The sequence below is a fragment of the Heterocephalus glaber genome, unplaced genomic scaffold (genome assembly GCF_053883595.1).
Source record: "Heterocephalus glaber isolate CG9 unplaced genomic scaffold, H.glaber_assembly_v1.0 deba00001523, whole genome shotgun sequence".
NCBI classification, from domain to species: domain Eukaryota; kingdom Metazoa; phylum Chordata; class Mammalia; order Rodentia; family Bathyergidae; genus Heterocephalus; species Heterocephalus glaber.
The window spans coordinates 24,087,775-24,109,250 of record NW_028258327.1 but is presented as its reverse complement, the minus strand read 5'-3'; the positions used below and the strand labels follow the sequence as shown (position 1 = coordinate 24,109,250).

At 34.6% G+C, this 21,476-nt stretch overlaps 1 protein-coding gene and 1 non-coding gene across 27 annotated transcripts in view; both read right to left on the bottom strand.

The window, feature by feature from the left end:
• Snap91 (synaptosome associated protein 91) overlaps positions 1 to 21,476 on the bottom strand; it is a 124,896-nt gene that overhangs the window by 30,633 nt on the left and 72,787 nt on the right. For 10 of the 26 annotated variants that reach the window (XM_087188085.1, XM_087188083.1, XM_087188082.1 and 7 more), the window contains 10 exons: positions 20,525 to 20,552; positions 17,410 to 17,519; positions 15,542 to 15,657; positions 9,290 to 9,307; positions 8,974 to 9,141; positions 2,470 to 2,577; positions 1,568 to 1,840; positions 1,246 to 1,323; positions 1,009 to 1,080; positions 520 to 603 (listed from right to left, as the gene is read on the bottom strand). In XM_087188085.1, coding sequence (XP_087044211.1) covers positions 520 to 603; positions 1,009 to 1,080; positions 1,246 to 1,323; positions 1,568 to 1,840; positions 2,470 to 2,577; positions 8,974 to 9,141; positions 9,290 to 9,307; positions 15,542 to 15,657; positions 17,410 to 17,519; positions 20,525 to 20,552 — 1,055 coding nt within the window. The remainder of the gene's footprint in view (positions 1 to 519; positions 604 to 1,008; positions 1,081 to 1,245; positions 1,324 to 1,567; positions 1,841 to 2,469; positions 2,578 to 8,973; positions 9,142 to 9,289; positions 9,308 to 15,541; positions 15,658 to 17,409; positions 17,520 to 20,524; positions 20,553 to 21,476) is intronic. The other 16 variants (XM_087188090.1, XM_087188093.1, XM_087188089.1 and 13 more) reach the window with 8 other exon arrangements.
• Positions 5,946 to 6,052, bottom strand: LOC147825002 (U6 spliceosomal RNA). The gene has a single exon (XR_015441590.1). It is a non-coding gene; the product is annotated as a U6 spliceosomal RNA (small nuclear RNA).

Sequence of the window (21,476 nt, the reverse complement as noted above, 5' to 3'; positions counted from 1 at the left end):
ATTTAAATCAGGAAAACATTTTCCAATTATCTGAAGGGATTTAAAACTATTAAACTCAAAGTTAATAAACTACAGTATAATATATGATATTTAGCATGTATGCCTCCAGTTTTGACTAGCTTGTTCTCAATTTTGAGTTACCTAGTTCATGTTTATACTGCTTTTTAATAACTTAGGAATGCTGATTTAGTCAACAGATTGGGATCAACAAAGAAGAATAGTAGAAGGAAATTTCAATCAGGTGATTCTACATTAGAATGAACAAAATGTTGAAAACACAAAGACTTTCTGTGAAAAAATTACCTGGTTTTATTAGGTCATGCACTAAAAATTATGGTGAACTGATGAGGATGAAGATGATGGCAAAGAAATGGAAAAGATTTTAAAAACTTACGTTTATATGTAAGAGATAATTTCACATAGTCAAAAGAAAAAATGATGAAATACAATGAAATGCAAGATCTAGAAATTAACCTGAAAAAAAGACTCCTTAAGTGTTGAAGGAGAAGAGATACGCACCCCCAAAAAGGTCTATCACACCTGAAGACTCCACCTTTGCTGGAGAGGCAGTGGTTGCAGGAGATGGTACCGCAAATGCATCCACTGTAGTGAAGCACAGAACATCAAAAGGTATGTGTCACTCAGAGGAAAAAGAAACCAGCAGCCTTGACAAATAGCGTCTGAGAAGTTATGGTTAACTCCAGGCAAGAAGAAGGTAGACTGTCTTAACATTTAAGAAAAGCAAGTAGATTTAAAAATGTTCCAGAATAAAATAAAATTTGATTCCTTGAAGTTAGAGGCTTTAGTGTGATGTTTTTTTTTCTCACCAGCCTTATGGTTGAAATATTAACCCTCATCTGCTGGTGATGGGTCAAAGAATGACATGTTTTTCGTAAGTGAATTTTGCATGTAAAAGAACATACAATAAATCTGCAAGTTGTTGTGCCCTCCTCTCCACGCAGGTCCACGTGAGACAACTCTGAAGACTGACCTTGGCTAAGCACTCACCAGATAAGAGGTCAGCAGTGAGAGAACTCTCAGGCGCAGGAGAGGCCCCTTGTGGTGGAGAGGAGAAAGCATCTTCCAAAAGTGAAACAAACCAAAACCAAGTAGAAGTAAGTAGCAGAAAGCTGAAATCAAAGTCACAAATCTAACAAATGCATTATCACAGGTGAGTACAAAGAGCTTAATCATGAAAATATATAAGAAAACTAAATTTAAAAAAAAGGGTTGCTTTGGTTTTACCTGTACCAAACAAGTCTATGCTAGGAGCAACATCTGGCTTAGGTGCTGCAGCAACTTCAGGAGCAGACTCAAATAAATCTAAGACCAAGAACACACATGCCTTTACTTCACTTGAAAATCAAGCCTGAAATGGAGTCACTTCCCAGTTCTGAACTAGCACTTTGAAGAATTGTGAATTAAGTAACAAATGGTTTCTAGAGAACCATTTAATTACACAGTATACATGCAGTAAGAACTGTATATGCAATACATCTGAAGGACCAAAGAATTCAATATAAAAGACAGAAAGAGTTCCACAACAACAACAACAACAACAAATTACCACCAAAGATATCTAGAGCAGGAGGAGCAGTGGTGGTGGCGGCGGTGGCGGCGGCGGTGGCGGAGGTGGTAGTAGTGGTGGCAGCAGCGGCAGCAGTAGTGGCAGCAGCAGCAGCTGCAGCAGTGGGAGCAGGAGAAGGAGCAGTTGCGGGAACTGGAGGGGCTGTACTAGCTGTAGGAGTAACTACAGGAACGCTGGTTTCAGGTGGCTTCATTGCAAAGAGGTCCAGCTCAGGTGCAGCCTCTGAACTACCTTCAGACGGGGCAAAGGGGTCTTTTGGAAAGCAAAGTGGAGACACATACAGCATCAGTATGGAAGAAATAAAAGATGGCATCATAACTATGGGTAAGACGCAGCTTGCACACACACAGTATTTACACACTAGCTAGTCCTCAGGCTGCTTATAATTTGACTGCTATCCTATTTGCAGGGGTCAGTAATTGGGATGTTTTTCTAAAAAAAAAAAAAAAGTGTCATAGGTACCAGGAGTTAAGAATCTGAAACAATTTGCAAAGCGCTGCAAGATTAGCCTACAGTAGAGATTGTCACTTCAAACCCTTATTTAATCTAGTTAATTTGGTAGCTTTTAAAGTTCATTAAAACATCATGATGTATTTTGAACTCAATGTTATAAACGAGTAAAATACAGCATTAGAGGAAAAAACATTAAGAGAGCATACTTGCACTGACAAAAATTGTCAATCTTGAGAAATTGTCAATTTTGATAAGTATGCACTTTATTGTCTTAATGTTTTAAATGCTGGCATTATTTATTCATTTATGATGAGTGATAGTTTATACTCAGAATAAAAGAAAATTAGAAAAACATATGACCACATCTAACTACGAGGTTTCACGTTAGGACAGAAAAATAACAGTCTGGCTCATGACCATAAACCCACCGTGTCCTGAGCATGCATCAAGTGCTGCTGCTACGGGGGTGGGGGTAGCTGGTGCTGTGGCCCCTTCGGATGCTGCAGGGGCCTCCCCAGGAGAAGCTGCAAAGGCATCTTGGGTGCGGGTTTTAAAACAACAGAAATTAAAGGAACAAAAAGAGAAGAAAATATAGTAAAAGAACCAAGTTAAATTGTGAAGAAGGCTCCCTTATACAACATGAATTTCTTCAAATGCATTTTTATGGCCCATGCACTGTTGGCAATCATAAAACAATTATTCTTTGCACACCTTCATGTCAGTTAACATGCAAGTGGTACAATGTTGATACTGCAGAGGCCTATTAGGATCCAACGAGATTCTCATTGTATAAGGGCTCTGAGAAGCATGTTTTATGTATCATTAGAAATTAATGGATGTGAAAATTAAAATATAAAAACAATTATTTAAAATATTAAACTTTCATGTCCACATAATACTTATTCATTATTTTTAGAAAGTCTCTGACTAGTAGCTTCTAGCAAACACCAATATCTTTAATGCAAATAACACTAAACAGATAAAGGCAATGTAAACAATTCTAGCTTTAAAATTTTTTTATAGTCTAGGACAGACAAAATTGTACTGCTATCATGAGAAGTCTAGTACATATTCATACATGTTATATCTCTACTATCCTTGAAAAGCATCTTCAAATACTGTATAACTCAGGACTTTTTTAAAAAAAGAAATATAGATAACAAAATTAGGGCATGATGCTATGTCTTTATTTCTACATAAATTTATTGTTTTCAAATGTTATACTTTTTCTAGTCATTTGTAAACTGATGTTTGACAACAGATTAAAAATATAACTTCATATTTTAAGACTACAAATACATTATTTATAGATGGAAGTTCATTAACATATAGGCAGGCCCAATTTATAAATACCTACTTTATAAATGGCTAATAATATACAAATGACAAATGGTTCTAATACATTTCTTCCAGCAAACCATGTTAATTATGGGGCCGGGGATTTAGTTCAGTGGTTCTGCCGCCTGCCTCGAAAGTGCAAGGTCCCCAGTTCGATCCCCGGTACCCAAAAAACCAAACCAAAACAAAAAACAACCATGTTAATTATAGTAAAGTGTCCTGTAACATACAAAGAACTTCCATTGTTTCAAAAGTACCCAAGGAATCAAGCCATCATAAGTATACACAGGCTTAAGAGAAGAAACCTTGAGAGAGTTTGACCAATGCCTACCTAGCACCTGTCCTATATTGCTAGGCTTCTCCATATCAAATACCATCATTCACAAAATCTACTGGTACACCCTAGACTACTGGTCCTCAGCCATTAAAAAGAATTTGTCAAATATGTTTGGAAATGTCACACAGTACATTCCTTTAGGAAAATACAAATAGGGCACCAGTTATTTATATCTTTCCGATAATTTGGTCTGATTGCTTCTCTCAGCTACGCTGGGGGAATATATGCTGAGTATGGACATCAGGGGAGAGGCCAAATAAATCCTGGAGAATGAGAACTGCATCAAGAAATAGGGCAGGCTCCTTCTCCAGATATTAGAGGACTTCCAGCAACCTGAAAACCTTAAGAGGCAAGTAGAAGCACACAAGAAAAGTATGAGAGGGAGCTTGAAGTGCTGTCAATATTCTGCCATGAGTCAGGTCTGTTTTCTTCCCTTTCATCCCTATATAATTTGGAGCTGAGGCCAATAATATTGGGAAGAGTAGAAACAGTAATAGCAGTCATATTGTTTTGGACATTAATTAGTTTAATTCCTGCAACTATCTTGTCATGTAGCTTCCATTATTTCCATTTTGTTAAGAACCAAAACTTACAGATTTTAATTGTTTTCACCACAAAAAATTATTGAGGTAATACAAATATTAACTTGCTTAATTTAGCTATTTCACAATCTATACAGATTTTAAAAAATGTTACACATGACAAATATATACAATTTTTACAGTTAAAAATACATTTTAAAAGTCTGAGTAATTTGGCCAAAGTAATATAGCCAGCAAGTGGTAGAGTTAGGATATGACCTGCATCTTTCTGCCTGAGATTTGCATATTTAGCCACTATATTGCACTGTTATGAACCATGCTGCTCTCTGTTATACTTTTCCCTCCTAGGAATGTAAAGACATTAGTGTCAGGGATCAAGGAGATATTCATGAAATGACCTCTTTCAGTCATCAGTTACATGTAAGTAGGTGAAACTTATATTTATGGCTACTTCCTCAGGCAAGTGTGCTCCCCAGCCCCCCATTAGCAACACAACTCCTTTCAATACTGCTTTTGTTACTTAAGACTAAATATTGTGAACTTAACTCATCTACTTCGATGAAAACTATTCTGAAAGCTGTTCCCAGTCTTCTGAGTCTTCCCAGGTCAGAAGAGAGGTGAATGAGCTTCCAGATGACCCTGCCCCAGTCACTGTCTGAGTGTAGTTATGAGAGCGACTTTGAGTGAGAGCTGCCCTATCTGAGCCCAGCCAATGCCCAGAATTGTAAGAGAAAATAAAATTTTGATCCTGGTAAAACAAATACACAAGTAAAGCTTCTTGTAACATCTAGTCTTTTCTCATCAATGGCAGCATTATCTTTCTGGAATTGAAAACTAAAGCTTTTCCAATGTAGTGCTGTTTCCATTTGCAGTTCATTTTACATTCTTCCACTCTTTCTAATACTGTTATTTTCAGGAAATGCATGTTTCTGCTGGTCTAAAATTATAGGCTCAGGGCAGGCCTTCACCAGAAAGCTGAGCTGACTGTTGTAGTCTTTTTTATTTTTAATTGCCCTGTTAGCACTCTGAAAGCATTTTCCTCTAGAACTTTTTTTTGGGGGGGGGGTACCAGGGATCGAACTCAGGTCCTTGCACTTGCACAGCAGGCGGTGAAACCACTGAGCTAAATCCCCGGCTAGAACTTTTTATAATGAGACTACATTTTTCAAAACTTCTAGAAGCTATTATAGTTTCTCCCACCCTGAATTGCTCCCCCATTTACTCCAGCTACATATGCCTTCTGTAAATCCCATACTCAGCAAAAGGAGGCAACCGTTCTCAAGAGCCTCAGAGCTACTATGCCGGTCCCTATTCTTTCAAAGATCCCAGATTATAAAGCTATTACATGAACTCTAGCTCTAAGCACTGATATTTAAGTAATGATTTTAAGGAAGGGTGATTGACTAAATTTGTTAACCAACATGTACAGAGTCAAGCCTGTGAGTTGTATTTCTTTGTTTCCCAGTCACTTGATTTCCTGCTTGTAAACCAACATCCTCACAAAAGCTTGTTCACAAATTGACACAGTTGATCTATATAGGATACCCTGAGTGCAATGTTGAGAAATTAGTATCAATTTGGCATCCTAGCACTTAGAAAAATTCCATGTTCCTAGAAACCAATAGTAGTTTGTGGTTTGCACATATGAAAAGTGAGATGCTTTTAAAGATTTTTCCTTTTTAAATTAAAAAAAATAGAACACTTCATGAATTTGCATGTCATTCTTGTGCAGGGACCATGTTAATTTTCTCTGTATCATTCCAGTTTAGTATATGGCGAGCACTAGATTTCTCCTTTATTTTTTATCAGAATCTATAAGTTTTACTATTTTTAAGCACAACACGGCCTTATAATCCTGTTCTACATGAGCACAGAAAGCAGTATGTTTCTTAAAAGTTCATTTTTAAAAAAACAAAGTCCATTCTTTCTTTTCTTCATTTTTCTTCTTTTCCTCCTTCCCTCCCTTCCTCTCTCCTTTCTTTTTTTCCATTTAATTTTATTTGCAGTGCTGGAGATTGAACCCAGAGAATCAGGTATGCTAAGCAAGTTTTCTATCACTGAGCATCCCCTCTCTGCCCATGTAATGTATCTGAAGACATTTTTAATGACTTAAAAGAACTACTTACATTGAAATGACTAAAACATTATAAGGATGTCAACCTGAATATCTGTGTTAAAGGTAAAAAATTACATATTTTCCAAATTTGTAATTCATATACAATACTAAAAACAAAGAAAATTATAATATTTCATATTCATGAAATTAAATAGCAATTTTTCTGAAATTGAAATTCATTAAGCTTATTTCTAGAGAAATCTGATTAGCTGCTGCAAATATTATATAGAACCTCAAGAGAGAATGTTTTAAGTTTTTGTATGCAAAATATAAGATTTTTTTTTTTTTTTTTTTTTTTTTTTTGGTACAGGGGATCGAATACGGGACCTTGCGCTTGCAAGGCAGGTGGCGGAACCACTGAGCTAAATCCCTGGCCCCCAATTTTTTTTTTTTTTTGGTACCGGGGATTGAACTCAGGTCCTTGTGCTTGCAGGGCAGGCGACAGAACCACTGAGCTAAATCCCGGGCCCGCAAAATATAATATACATGTAATAAATTTCCCTTATTAATCTGGAGTTCTACCATTTACTCATTTAGGGCTAAAAAATATTTTTAAAAAGAAATTTAAGATTAGGTTTATATTTAAGGTCAAATCTCTAAATGGTTTCTTATAAATCAATAAAGGGCATGAAAGAAATTAGGAAAAAAAATCACTGAAAATCACAGAGAATGACAATGCAGACTCTTGAACATAAAGGGTAAAACTTTTACAGCTGTCAAAGGCCAGGAGACACTTTACAGAACTATGTAGATCAATACAATAATTGTGATGAAGTTTGCAGACATACTCATCTTTACTCATTTTCCAGCCATGTGAATAGAAAGGGTAGTGATAAAATTGCAAGGGCAACCCTGTTGTTTGGTAATAAGTTACCTGACTCTGTTATAGTCCTTGAAACTTATATTTAAAGGTAAAAATAGCATTGTCATGAAAATATTTCCAAATGTACAGATTTTTCTGCTTGGCAAATATAGTCAAAGCATAATAAATGAAAACAGCATAATGGCTCAAAGAATATTTCAAACAAGTATCTTGGGCTTTATTATTTTGGAGACTATGCTTGCTATGAGAGAAGCAAGACAGAGTTAATCGATTTCTGAGAGGTAATCAAGCTCCTTAACAGTGGACTGAAAACCAAAAAATTGAAACAGAAAAATATGTAGAAGCATTTCAGCACAAAATTGTTACCCAACCTGTCCATATTTTCCATTTTCTTTTAGTTAACTTAAGCCTATGAAAAATTCCCTATACCCAGCACCAATGAGGGCACAGAGAAACAGGGCAAAGACATTGCTATTGTAAGTTGAGGCTGAAACTTAAATTTTTGGTCTCAAAATACATAGGAGCATAACTGAAAAATGAACTTTCAATTTTAGGTGATTCTGTCTAATACTGAAGGGTCTGCAATCTTTTCTCCTCTATGTTTTCTTTTTTTTTGGTCCCGGGGATCAAACTCAGGTCCTTGCGCTTGTGCAGCAGGCGGCGAAACCACTAAGCTAAATTCCCGGCCCTCTCCTCTATGCTTTAAAAAACAGGCTTCTCCTTGTAGGAATGGCAAAACAGAACAGTGCGAGAAAATTCCTTTTGTGAAATAGTGGCAACAATGCCATGTCTAGCTGAGCACTACCTGCCTTGGACAGCCTCACAGACTGTGGCAGAATGGTATGTGACAGTGTGTAAGTGTATTTTTCCAGGGGAATGGATATGTTCCACCAGAGCCTGCCAAATCTCTCCTCTCCTCACCATCATTTGGTTCCTCCAATTTCTTTGCTATAGTCTCAGAATGCCCTGGGAAAGATGTTATATGGTAATGAAGAAACACGAAACTATAATGAATATACCACCACTTGGTTCATGTATTTTAAATGCACACTTTCCTAGGTTTGCATACCAGCTCCACTCAAATAAGATTATATAAATAAACTGGCTTTAGATGGTTGGTTAGGTCTAGGCATATTATAGCATATTTTAATGGGTCATAATTTACATCTGCCTGGAAAGCAAATTTCTAGACAATCATTTCAAAGACTGACTTAAACCTGTTTTCAATCAGCAGGTCAAGTGCTATTTCACATACTCTTTTAAAGCTCCAAAGTCAAAGTAAGATGATCCAAAGTTTTACTTGGACAAAACAAATTTTAAAGTTGCATGAGACCTAAATTCTTTGTAGAAACCTCCAAATGTGAACTACTCTGAGATGTTTTGCCCTAAGTATTAAGAGATTATTTAGGCTAGCACTGTCCTCTCATATTCTCTGAGTGGTCTCCGGGCTAGTTCTAAATTTGGCCAAAAAGCCAAATTTGAATATGACAGAGATGTATGTACCCCTCTTACAGGACAAGTGACAGGACAAGAGCTCTGGTAACAACATAAATTCTAATGTAAGAAGAGCTGGGCTTAGAGTATTACAACCTTCAAAGACCAAAAGTAAATGGAGAGAAAGTAGGTAAATTTAGCAAAGATAAACATATGAATGACCATTGGAAAAGTATTTAAATGCTCTGCCATGCTATTATATAATGTAAAAAGATTTAACTCTCATGTAATTTTAGACATTCTGAAAAGAAAATTTAAAGAGCAGTGAAGTGACTAACTAACCTCCAAAGAGATCCACATCAGCAGTGACAGCAGTCACAGTCGTGGTGGTTGAGGCAGAAGCTGAAGCAGTTGCAATTTCAGCAGTTGTAGTAGGAGGGCTAGGTTCTGGTGCAAATGGGTCTGTAATCTGTGCTTCAGAGGGAACAGAGGAAAGTGCAGCCAAAGAATCTGTATATCGCCAGAGAAGGAGAGCAAATGGGAGAGAAGGAAAAGAAGGACAAAAAGGATATACCAGACTCCAAAATGTCACAATAGGACAGTTAGCAAGATACAGAAGTCTCTCAAAAGAGGAGTTAAAAAAATGAACTGTACTCACCCTCTCCCAAAAGGTCTACTGATGTCCAACATGTGGCAGCATATGAAGGAATAAGAGCTAAAGCTGAAACATTCAATCATACCAATATCCAAGCAGGATGAGGCACGGACCAAAGACATTTTAGCTTTATGTGCCTCTCCAGGCCATTTATTATCTTGGAATTTTCAAGATGGAAAAGACCCTAGGGATCCTTTAGACTGAGCATCCAATTTTGCAGATGAGAACACTGAGGACAAGGGAGGTCAAGAGACTTACCTGCAGTCTAGCCTAAACAGTTGTGACAAACTCAGTGCATTTCCTATCAGACTTACCATTTCATCTTTTTATTTTTCTGATTTCACTGTACTAAAAAATGTTAACCCTAAAAAAAAGGTAGCTGAACTTTGTTGATCTTATTTGATATGTCATTACCAGACAATAAATGGTTTTTATCATAGCTATAGCATAGATAATAGAACATACCAAGCATATTCAAAGAACTGAATGCAAAGTAAAGTGTTAGAAAAAAGAAGATCTAAACTAAACCATTTCCTTCAAAACTCACATTTTCAGATGTTTTCAACATGATGTATAATCTTGACACTTGTAAACACTATATGACATATACAGAAATTATTTTTAAGATGAATGTGAGAGAGATAAGGAGGCATTAAAACTTTTCAGCCTTTCTAAGGTCAGGCTTCCATTGGGAGGTTGATATTTTCTTAGCTCAACAATGCAATCATAGTTAACCTTCTGAATAGGAAGCCTAAGAGAGGTTCTTTTTAACTATACACTGACTTCACATTAAGCATTCAAGGTGTTCCATGGCATTCTCCTGTGTTCAGTTGTGTAATCTGTGATACATGTCAGGGCTCATGTTAGAATTCATAAATAGCATAGGAAATCTGTTCTGATTATGAAATTATTTAATTTTATTTTAATTTACTAGGGATTTAATTTCTAGGGCCTTAATAACAATTTGAGAACTCAGTAAACCAAAATTAATAGAAGAAATTTAAAAAACTGAGAAACATAAATTTGATATTGAAAACAATAACATTAATTTATTTATATGAAAATATAGATATAAGTCTCTAACTCAACACAAGCTTTTAAATTCCATTTATTTATTTATGTATTTATTTATTGCGGTACCAGGGATCAAACTCAGGACCTTGCACTTGGGAAGCAGGCACATGCCACTGAGCTAAATCCCCAGCCCCAACACAGGCTTTAAAAAAATCCCTTTTCTGCTATTTGTTAGACATATATTTTAGCTCACAGTTTTGTTTTGTTTTGTTTGGCACCGGGGATCGAACTTGGGACCTTGTGCCTGTGAGACAGGTGATGGAACCACTGAGCTAAATCCCCGGCCCAATGTTAGACATATATTTTAAAATCTAAAAACTAAAATACAATGTGCAACTCCAATAACTATTACCTGAAGCACTCTGCAGATACATTAAGATATTCAAGATTCACATATTTCTTACATTACTAGACAGTCATACTAGATGTAGTACTTGACATTAGAAATAATTTAAAAATTTTAGACTGTATACCTAATAAATAGCAGGGTAGGGGCAAAAAATAAGTCCTGTGTTGACCTGAGGGCAGGGCATTTTCTGCTGTTAGGTGGTCAGCTCTAGAAACCTGAGAAATAGTCCTTCAGGTGATTCCTCAAATCAATAGTTGCTGTCCCAATACAACTGTCATTCCACAACTACACATCTTTAAAATATTCATTAGAAATCAAGGTGGGCTCTCTTTCTCTCCTCTCCTGCCATTAGTGGGGCCCTCACCAGCCCTGCCTTCATCAATGTTCTTTCTAATTGCAATATGACCTAGCAGGAGAGTGACAAGCCATATAATTTAATAGATCTGTTATGGTCTATGACAGGAAATGGACAATTTATTTCATACATTTGATAAGTGGTAAAGGAGAAGAAAATGCATACAAGAAGGAGCAAAAATAATTTTATTTTAAAAAGAAGTAAAAAATTAAAATATTAGCTCCTTGCTTTTGCTTGGCATTTTGTTTATTTAGACCAAGGATGATGAGGCTGCCTACAGTGATATGACAGCAAATGGTCAGTATATTTCTTTGGAGCATCTTAAGAAAATGCACAGTGACTAAACATATTAGTAGATAAATTGATATCAGATTTTTTTCCATTTCTGAAAACTACAAATTGTAGTCTTCCAAATCTAAAATTTTCTAGATGAAATATCATATATATTACTAATTCTTTGTTTTAGCCAAATTTTTCTCTAGTACAAAAGGGAGTCTCTATTTTAGGATGATAGGTTCAGTTATTACATATTATTGAAATCACCATTTTATAAAGGATTAAACTACACACAAATTACAGCAGAGGAATTCAATTCATTTATAAGAAGTACATAATCAAAAATATTTTTCGTCAGAGAAATTGCTTGAAAATGTTCATTGTAACCTAGAAAAAATAACTACAATTATATTAAGAGAGAAAACTATATTCTTCAGTGAGATATAGCTAGATTTTTTAAGGTTACTATGAAGATCAAATTTTAAATGTATTTAAACTGCACACCCACATCTGGGACACATCTAAGGGTTGATAATGACAGCTAATTATAGTAATAGTTAATAATTAAATGGGGCCGAGGATTTAGCTCAGTGGTTTCGCTGCCCGCTGCGCAAATGCAAGGACCCAAGTTTGATCCCTGATACCAAAAAAAGAAAAAAAATTAAATCAAGTTAAAATTTCCACTTTAAGAGTGTGAATTTCAATGTTTATATAAGTTCCTAAGTGTATGTGAGTGCTACGTATGTATACGAATGCACAGCCTATAGCTATGTACTCAGATTTTAACATGGCAAGAAGATGGGGCACAAAAGTACTTGTACTGCAGCTAACAACCCACATGGAAGATATGAAAGTCAAATGATGACATAATATTAATTAGCTTTCAAATGTTTATTGGTAATTGATTTCAATTCTAATAAAACCCTAGCAGCAATCCAATATTTCTCAAAAAGTAAATTTCACTTCAAACATTTATAAAACTAAATTTATGCACCTGAAGCATAAATTTATTATGAAGAAAGTAGAACACTCCCTATTATGAAGACAGATTCAGAAAAGTCTCTGTATTCTTCTAGACAAATGTCTATACAAATGTCTGTACAAATGTTAAATCTTATATTCACCATCTCAATTGAATTTACTAAAATATGAATTTACTAAAATTTGTTTGCTTTATGCCATTAGGAAAAAAATACTATCATTGGGCTGGGGATTTAGCTTAGTGGTTTCGCCCCCTGCTGCGCAAGCGCAAGGACCCAAGTTTGATCCCTGGTACCAAAAAAACCCACAAAAAACTATCATTATAATGTGTCCCCTGAAATGAAAATATTTATCAGTACCTATAACCCTCAAGAGAATTAATAGGCATCTGAAATTTCCATCGTCCTTGGAAAGTGAAATCCTTTGATTATTGGTGTGCTCAGATAAGAATGTTTAAACAGGTTTATAGAGTTCTAGAGTTTATATTTTACTCTCTACCCAAAATTCAAATAAATTTAATATGAGTGGCTTGATCTCATCAAACAAGACTGAAAAAGTGATTTTGTTTTTGCTTAGTCAAATGAACCAATACACATCTATTACAATCTAGCATCATTTTAAACCACTCATTAGGTATTTACAGGAAAAACGCAAAGTAATTTTCCGATTTTGTGATACAGTTTACTTCAATTTCTTGACATGTAATTTGTACAAGTTTGCTTAGAAATTACAGAATTAGTATTTACCCTAAGCTTTTCTAGTGTTATGAAATGCTTCAGTTCTACATATTTGCTGAGACAGAAATACTGGGTAATGGTTAGATGGTGACCAAGACCAAGGCTTTTGGCAGCCAGGCTACCGGTGCCTTTGCATCGTTTATGAAAAAGTGCTCCCTCTAGTGGGGAAGGTTAAAATATAGAAATACAGACATACACCTCTCATGAGAAACTCATGGGGCACTAAATGTTTGATAAATTCTAAACACAAGCATGAACATATACTGATTAAAATGTTGGAAGAATTTTTCAAAAACATATTCATATAAAACTGAAAAACTTTTTATTAACCCAATAAATTTATAACTAAAACTAAATTTTAAATTATGTAAGTTGTATTAAAGTCATTTATATGAATTTAATGGCTCAGAAAATTTGCTATAAGGATATGAATTTAGAAAAAAATCTTAAATAGAAAACAACACCTTATTAGGATACTATTTTAATGAACAAAAATTATATATCTCCTCAGCAATATTTTTCCATTACCAACTGAAATTTAATAACATTAATAAGGTGTAAAAAATAACTTTATTTAAAAAATTTATGGTTGTAGGTCTAGTAGCTGAACATTTCAATACAGGAAGAGATTTAGTTAAAATGGAAATAGGCCAACATTTAAAATGTTCATATTTATAGTTAGTAACTTTATTTCTGAGCTGGTTATCGTTCTGTTGTTTTTATAATAAAAAAACCCTTAGAAATAAGGCCAAGAGATTACAGGGTATACTTTTGATGGCATACTGTTTAATAAACCCACCCTTCATTTGGCATTGCTATTAACTGTTAAAGACTTTGACTCTGAAATGATATACATATTATAGTTCTTTTTGGCTAGTGATGCCCATAATTTCTGTTTTCAAGAAAAGATAACCTCAAGGTCATGATTTTTATTACCTTGTGGGATGTTAACAGTTCTGTATCTAATTGTTATGGTTTAGATCTAGAATGTCCCCCAATAGCCCGATGTGTTCAGAGGGTGGGCTTTGGAAGGTGACTGGATCATGTGACACCATAGCTGAATATGCCTTGAAGAGTCAGTGCCTGGACCGAAAAGGCAGAAGAGGTGAGTCACAGGGGGCATGACCTAAAAGGGGATAGCTCCATCTCTGGGTTCTCTTGCTCTCTGCTTCCTGCCTGCTGGGGGTTATACTGTTTTTCTCCACCATGCCATTGTGGACTGAATCCTCCAAAAATCATAAGCCAAAATCCTTTGGTTCCAGGAATGAGAAAGTAAGACACTAACCTAGCTATCATCTCAACACTTCTTTTCAAATTTTAGGGAAAAAATAATTTCACAATTAATTTATGACTGGGGTTGTCTCAGGCCTCAATGGTCCCGTGATGCTGTGATACTCAAGAGCAAGATTACATCAGCTGAAGACATCCTGGTTCTGTAAGAACCCAGTAGTAAAACAAAAAGAAAGCTTTCACTTGGGGAGGGGAAAATTCTTTATCAGCTTAACTCATTCCACCTACTGTTGTAAGAATGTTTTTGCTCATTTCACCATCCTAATCTACATAAAATCCTCATCCACCTAAGATCCTCATCAGCATAAAATCCTCATCCTCATAGGACTACCATCACCCTCTGAGACATTTGATACTCCATCTGATTATAAGATCCTCATGAATTTAGGCTTAACGCCCCCTATGAGTCATCTGATACTCCTTATGAACCCAATAAATAGTGGAAAGCTCAGAGTGTCTTTATTTGCCTGCTCTGAGGCAATGACCTCCTGCCTCCCATATACTTTGAAATTGCAAGTCTGTATTGTCTTTTTTTCTTTAGCCTTCATCACCCCCCTTTTTAGGCAGTTAGAGGATTGACTGACTTCTGATAACAGGTTGAGCAGCTTTCCTTTGACAGGCCCTTTTGCCACGCTGTTTCTGCCTTGGAGCCAGCTGACCATGGACTGAATCCTCTGAAACTATGAGCAAAAATAAATCCTTCCTCCTTTTTGATATGTGTGGGCATTTGGTCCTAGTGATGAAAAGCTGATTAACAGTGAATAAATAAAACCAATTCAGGCCTAAAGGAATCCAGCAACTACACCTGGCCAATCAATTTGGAAGTACTACCTTGAAATTCATGGGAATACTCAATCCTCTAAAGCTCGAATCTCCAAAGAGCAGTTAGTAAAAATAGTCAGAATTTTAAGTATTCAAAGAATAGTTGGCACTTTCTGGCAAAGAAAAATGCATCCTTCATTCCAGCTTTTAAAACAAAAACTATATGAGTACTTGAATATTTAAATTGTATTATGGGTACTTTCTCTGTCTCTTAATATATTTCAATCAGTACATGCCATTCTTAGCATTTTGCCTTCAAGCTTCTGACCTGACTTTGTATAACTAGAAGGAAGATAAATGTAACAATTATAGCTTGAAGAAAAACAAGTACATCAAATGAACTGAGAAGTGGCCTGTTTGGTTCCACTCACCTCCCCACACAGTGGCTCCAGCAGATGGTGGGGGTGCTGGTGCGGCGGCAGCGGCCGCTGCCTCTCCAGAGAAGTCTGGCTGGAGGTCCAGGAGATCACTCGATGGTTTAGAAGCACTAACAGGAAAATATAACTTTAAAATGAGATTTTGAAATTTTATAATGTAAAGTTGTTTTAAAACAAAAACATGTAAAAAAAATCAAAGATTTGGGATATTTTAAATCTAACAAAAAATATTCTGGAAAGTATAGCATTAATAGCATTAATGGGTAGTACTCTATAGGTAAATAAAAATCATAACTTTGAGGCTATCTTTACTTCCTAAAATTTTTGTATAGAAAAAATTGCTGTCTTGAGAAAAACTGATAAACCAAAGAAAACTAAAGAGAATAATTACTGATTTACCTTTTTCCTAAATTAGACTATAATATATCAAGTTTTGTTGCATGAAGACTCATCTAAAATGACATTTGCATGTTTTATTCTTAGTAGGTTGCAGTTATGCTTTTCAAAGCTTCTTTATCTGCCAGTTTCAAGTGAAGGCTAGGCTTTGCTATTCAAAGTGTGGGCTCCAAACTAGCAGTATTCTGGGATCTTGTTAGAAACAAAAAACTCAGGCTATACATAATATATCAGAATCATCATTTTAATAAGAACTTCAGTTGATTCACAGGCATAGCCAAATTTGAGGAGCCCTGGCTTGAAGATTACCAGGCCAGGTACCAAGCCAGCAGGATCCCATGTTCCCCAACCATCTTCACAAACAGCAGTTCCATCTTTGTCTTTTTAAAAAAATACATATTAGGTTTCCAAGAAATAGTTTTTATGAAAGGATTCTGTTGTTTTCAAAACATGTTTCAAAACCCCTGAAAGCACTGCCTAGTTTTGATGTCCATTTCTTAAAAACAACTGAACTAAGTAACAGAGAAGAAAAATATTTGTTAGTAGAAGCTTAATCACAGGCTCAGGGTATAGCTCAGAGTTAGAGCACTGTTGGAGTGCTTTCCTAGCATACACGAGGCCCTGGGTTTGATTCCCAGTAATAAAAACGAAAACAAAAACAAAAACCAAAGCTTTTAAAACACAGTTTAGTGCAGAAAGGTCTTGGTTTTATCAAGGTTGTTATTCTAAAAAGCAGAAGCAAGTACATAGAAATTAAAGCACATAATTAACATGTGTACAACTCCTTGATTTATTGCTTACTTCAAAGTTCAATTCTCCAAATACCGGGCATTCACAACAAGAGTCATAGATACTATAAAATGAGACTAGAATTCTATCAAGGCAAAAAAATCCAGAATTGACCCAAAATTATTATTTGAAGAGGGGTAGCAATTCATTTTAGGCAGCTCTGACGTTTCACAGGATGCACAATCATCACTACCTTTCTCATTACTGTTCTGACATATAGGTCTATAAAAGCTGCTTAGAAATACCCCAAAGGCCTCTTCCTACCACCAGAGTTTGATTCCTTGTTCGAAGTAACTAATTGGCCTACAGTTACAAGTTTGCTGTTGCTTTTAAAGCACTTAAAATACCTTTTACCTTTCTTACAAAAAGAAACTAATTCTAATAGATATTTTCCATATTAGCCAATTTCAAAAGAACCTGAAATATGTGTTTCATTTTTCCACTTTCTTTCCCAAGTGTGTGAGCAACAAAGTGATTTCTACAAGTTTGGTCCAATGATTTAAGAGATACAGGCCCAACTAACTGTAAGAGTATAAAAGTACTTACTTTGTAGCAAAAATAAGCCAAACCATCACATTACCAAGAGTACCTTTTATTTTGTGAAATCATTTGGGTACAGTACATAAAAATTTAATCAAAATATTAATAAACAGTTCACTACATACTCATTAACTAACCTCACTGGGACAGCTGCAGATGCAGTTGCAAATAAGTCAACCGGTGGTGATGTGTCGATAGTTTTAGCTGGTGTAGAATTAGGAGATGTAACAGTTGTAGCTGGAGAAGACTGAAAGTGAAGATGTATAACACACTCTAGTCAAATATAAATCTATAGGACATGGAAGAAAAGGACTTTTACTTTGTAGACCCATATCATTCCCAGATATGTTTCTGTAATTTCTCATGGGAGGAAAAAAAAATCTCAAGAAAATTTGAAATCAAGAATTATAATAAAATAATCACTACTAGACAAAATATGGTTAAAATTTTAAAGTTAAACTTTACTTACATAAAATTTTTATAATATATTTGTCCTAACATTGCAGTGACTTCTATTCATATAGTTTGGTTTAAAATCAAAATTAAATGTGTATCTTGAAAATAAAATTATTGGGAAAGACTGCACTAGGTGCCAAAATTTCAAATATTATCAATTGTAATGATCGCTATAAAACCAAGGTCATTGTTTTTCCCATTGTATCCTAATTAGAATTTATGTGGAGGAGCAAAAGGACTTTTGCTTAGGCTCAGATGACTTAACACCTGGGAATTTAACTCAACAAATAGTTCACAGTTGGCAGGGAACAATTCATAAGCAAATTCTAGTCAATGTCAGCATGAGGGTATTGGGACGCTATCTTATGAGTAATATGAAATAAATAATTTAAAAAGTGAAATAAAATTTAAGCCTTGTTTCCCAGTTTTTTAAAGAAGAGGAGTTTATAGTCAACTAATATATTAAAAAAATAAAAGCTTTTTGTGGAGTAACTATCCTAATTCTATTTTATCTACTATAGTTCATTTTCCGTACATCAATAAGAAAAAAATTAATGGAATATTTCAAAATCATCTATTAATTCTTTGCTTTGTAAGTGGAAATGCAACATAACAATGAGTAAAATACACGAAGACCAAGATGAATCAAACACTATCAGTTACTGGAACAACTGGGTATCTGGTTTCAAATAGACCAAATTTAAAGGAAAATTTAAAACAGTAAGAAAAAGAATGGATGAGATAAGAAATGTATAGGAAATTCTAGACTTAAAATAGTTTTTGTTTAATATCTATTCATCTAACAACAGAAGTATTCAAGAAGTCAAAATTTAATAGATGCGTAACTTCTAAACACTCAGCTCTTCAAGAGACATAAACACATAAGCAGTATATATATTACTGCTCTGAAAATGTAAACTTAAACCTCTCTATTCAACAAAGTTTAAAATTTCCAAATGGAATACAAAAGACCAACAGAACAGAAAAAAATTAGCTAAAGTAAACTGTATTTTGTTCATTGTGGACATGGAAAACTCCTCTACAAAATTTTTTTCTTTTTAAGCAATATTGCTATATAAGTGTAGAAAAAGTAATGTCTATGAAACAACATTGAGAACTTCATGACTGCAAAGAAATATTATCAATATAAATGCAGAAATGATAAAAGTCCCTTAAAAGTGCCTTGCAGTAATAATCTAAGGAGATATGAGAGCTAGAACAATAGAACCCATATAATCCTATTATTAAAAAGACAACATCAGTAAAATTTTATCTGGCCAGAATGTTGAAAAAGACCACCTCAAAGGACACCACAATTTTCTCCCACTCTCTTTAGTAGTCATATGTTGGAATTTTTCACATAGACACAGTGGCTTTGTATCAAAACCTAGAAAGCTTTTTGCCTGTTTGTTTGTTTGAAGTCCAAAGGGAATTGTAGGCAGCCAGGCATTGGCACAATGCATGGTGTCAGAGTCACCAGCACTGTCAAAATGATACCCTTGAATGCCTATAATAACAGCAATCCTAGAAAGAAAGTTTGTCAGAAGAAAGACCTTATCAGTCACAGTTTTGCTTGAAAAATACAATGGCAAATGTGAACTACAGACCTAGGGAAGTCAATGTTCATTCCTAGTAATGTTAATCCTATTTTTCAGCAGGCTATAAAAGAGATGGGGAGGTGAAGGAGTTATTAAAACTATTATAGTTGTCTGTCTAAAAGGCATTCTTGTGGACAGATACCTAATTACAATTTTTCTCTACTAGTAAAAACCCCATAAAATCATCTGCTTTACTTATCTCATAGGGCTGTGATTTAGAATGTGTGAAAAGGCTTTGTAACTAGTAAAACATTATACTGATACATTTATTTTCACTTAAAATATAAATGCATGAAAATCTCTACTTTAAAAACACTTTGTCCCATTTGAGGATTAAATTACATACACTATATTATAATGGATTGAGAATTTAATATAAAGGAATATATATATATATATATATATATATACACACACACATATACACACACACACCAAATACTCACAATGAAGGTAAACATATATCATAAGCATGAACTAAATTAATAATAATAATAATGACAATAATAATGAAAATGGGGAAAGGGGATCCAGAGACAGAGAGAGGGAGGGGGTGGGAAGGAGAAGGGGAATAAAAAAGAATCAAGATAGTTACATCCATGTACCTATTCCCTAAGATGAATGTAAACTTTATGTACTACAAACATGTACTAATAAGAAAAAAATACCTTTCTTAAAAAAATTTTAAATCATATGACCTGCTATTCCACTCTTGGGTATGTACCCAAAAGAAATGAAAGTAGAGACTGAAACAGATACTTTTACTCTCATATTCCCAGCAGCATTACTTATCTTACCCCAAATGTGGAAGGAACTCAAGTCCATCGATAGATGAATGGATAAACAAATTATGGCATATACATATAATAATATATTACTCAACCTTAAAAAGGAAGGAAATTTGGCATAATAAGATAAACCAGACACTAAAGGACAGATACTGTGAGTCTACTTATATGAAGTATCTAGAGTAATCAGATTCATAGACGCAGAAAGTAGAATGAAGTTTCCAGGAACTGGAGAGGCAAAGGAATGAAAAGTTGTTTAATGAGTACAGACTTTCACTTCTGGAAGATGAAAAGGCTAGAAATGTATGGTGGAGATGGTCATGTGACAATATCAATATATTTGATTCCACTGAAGTAAACATTTAAAGATGGTAAAATGGTTTTTAAAAAGTAAGAAAAACCAAACTTACCTTACTTAATGGAGAGGGAGCACCAGATCTAAAAGGCAACATAAGAAAATTAAAACTGAATATACACAAATACGTCTCTATGACATTTAAGTTTGATACCACTCTGTTGAACATTTATAGTTTAAAAAATAGGCAAGTTATTAAAATACTTTAAATATGCATTTTACTCAAATATGCCATCCTCTTCCAATGTTTCCCATTGACTTAATTTCTAGTACTAGACATTTTAAATTCAAAATTATTTTCTATCTAGCAAGTTTGAGTTAATCATTATTTCCAATGTCCACCAAAGAACTGTCCAATTTTCAGTTTTTAAAAATTTGCCAAAAGTTGGGAAAAATAATGCTATGTAGAATTTTAAAAACCCATAAAAGGAAGAACCCCAGGATGTAAAAAAAAAATCCTTATGAACCTTGTGTCTGAGATATGATTCATATCCAGATTCACACTTCTGAAGTTTGTCTGTTTTTAATTTCACTGCTGTAATAAAAACTCTCTAGGAAAAATATTCCCATCATCCTGTTATAACTAGTGAGACCTTGAAAAAGAACAGTAACTTGCATGCTTCTTTCTAAGAGAGAGAGAGAGAACATTAAGGGGGAAATATTTTTTTAAAATTAGATAACTGGTAGCATTGACCATTGTACATCACATCTAGCAAACGATCAAGAAACAATTGCCTGAATAGCTCACAAGTTAATAGTCTGAGGTGGTAGAAAAATGAATAAAACAAAATAAAGGCAAAAATACATTTCACTAAGAAGCTATACTCTGGGTCTTACTGGATGGAAAGGATGGCTTTCTATTCATTTACAGAGAAAAATATCACACATAATAGTAGCAAAACAAAATTAGCAGAAATTAACTTGAATTTTGTACATTATAAAGTTTTCCCAATTTATCATATTATATGGCAGATTTTATATACATTTACCTATAATTGCTCATTTCA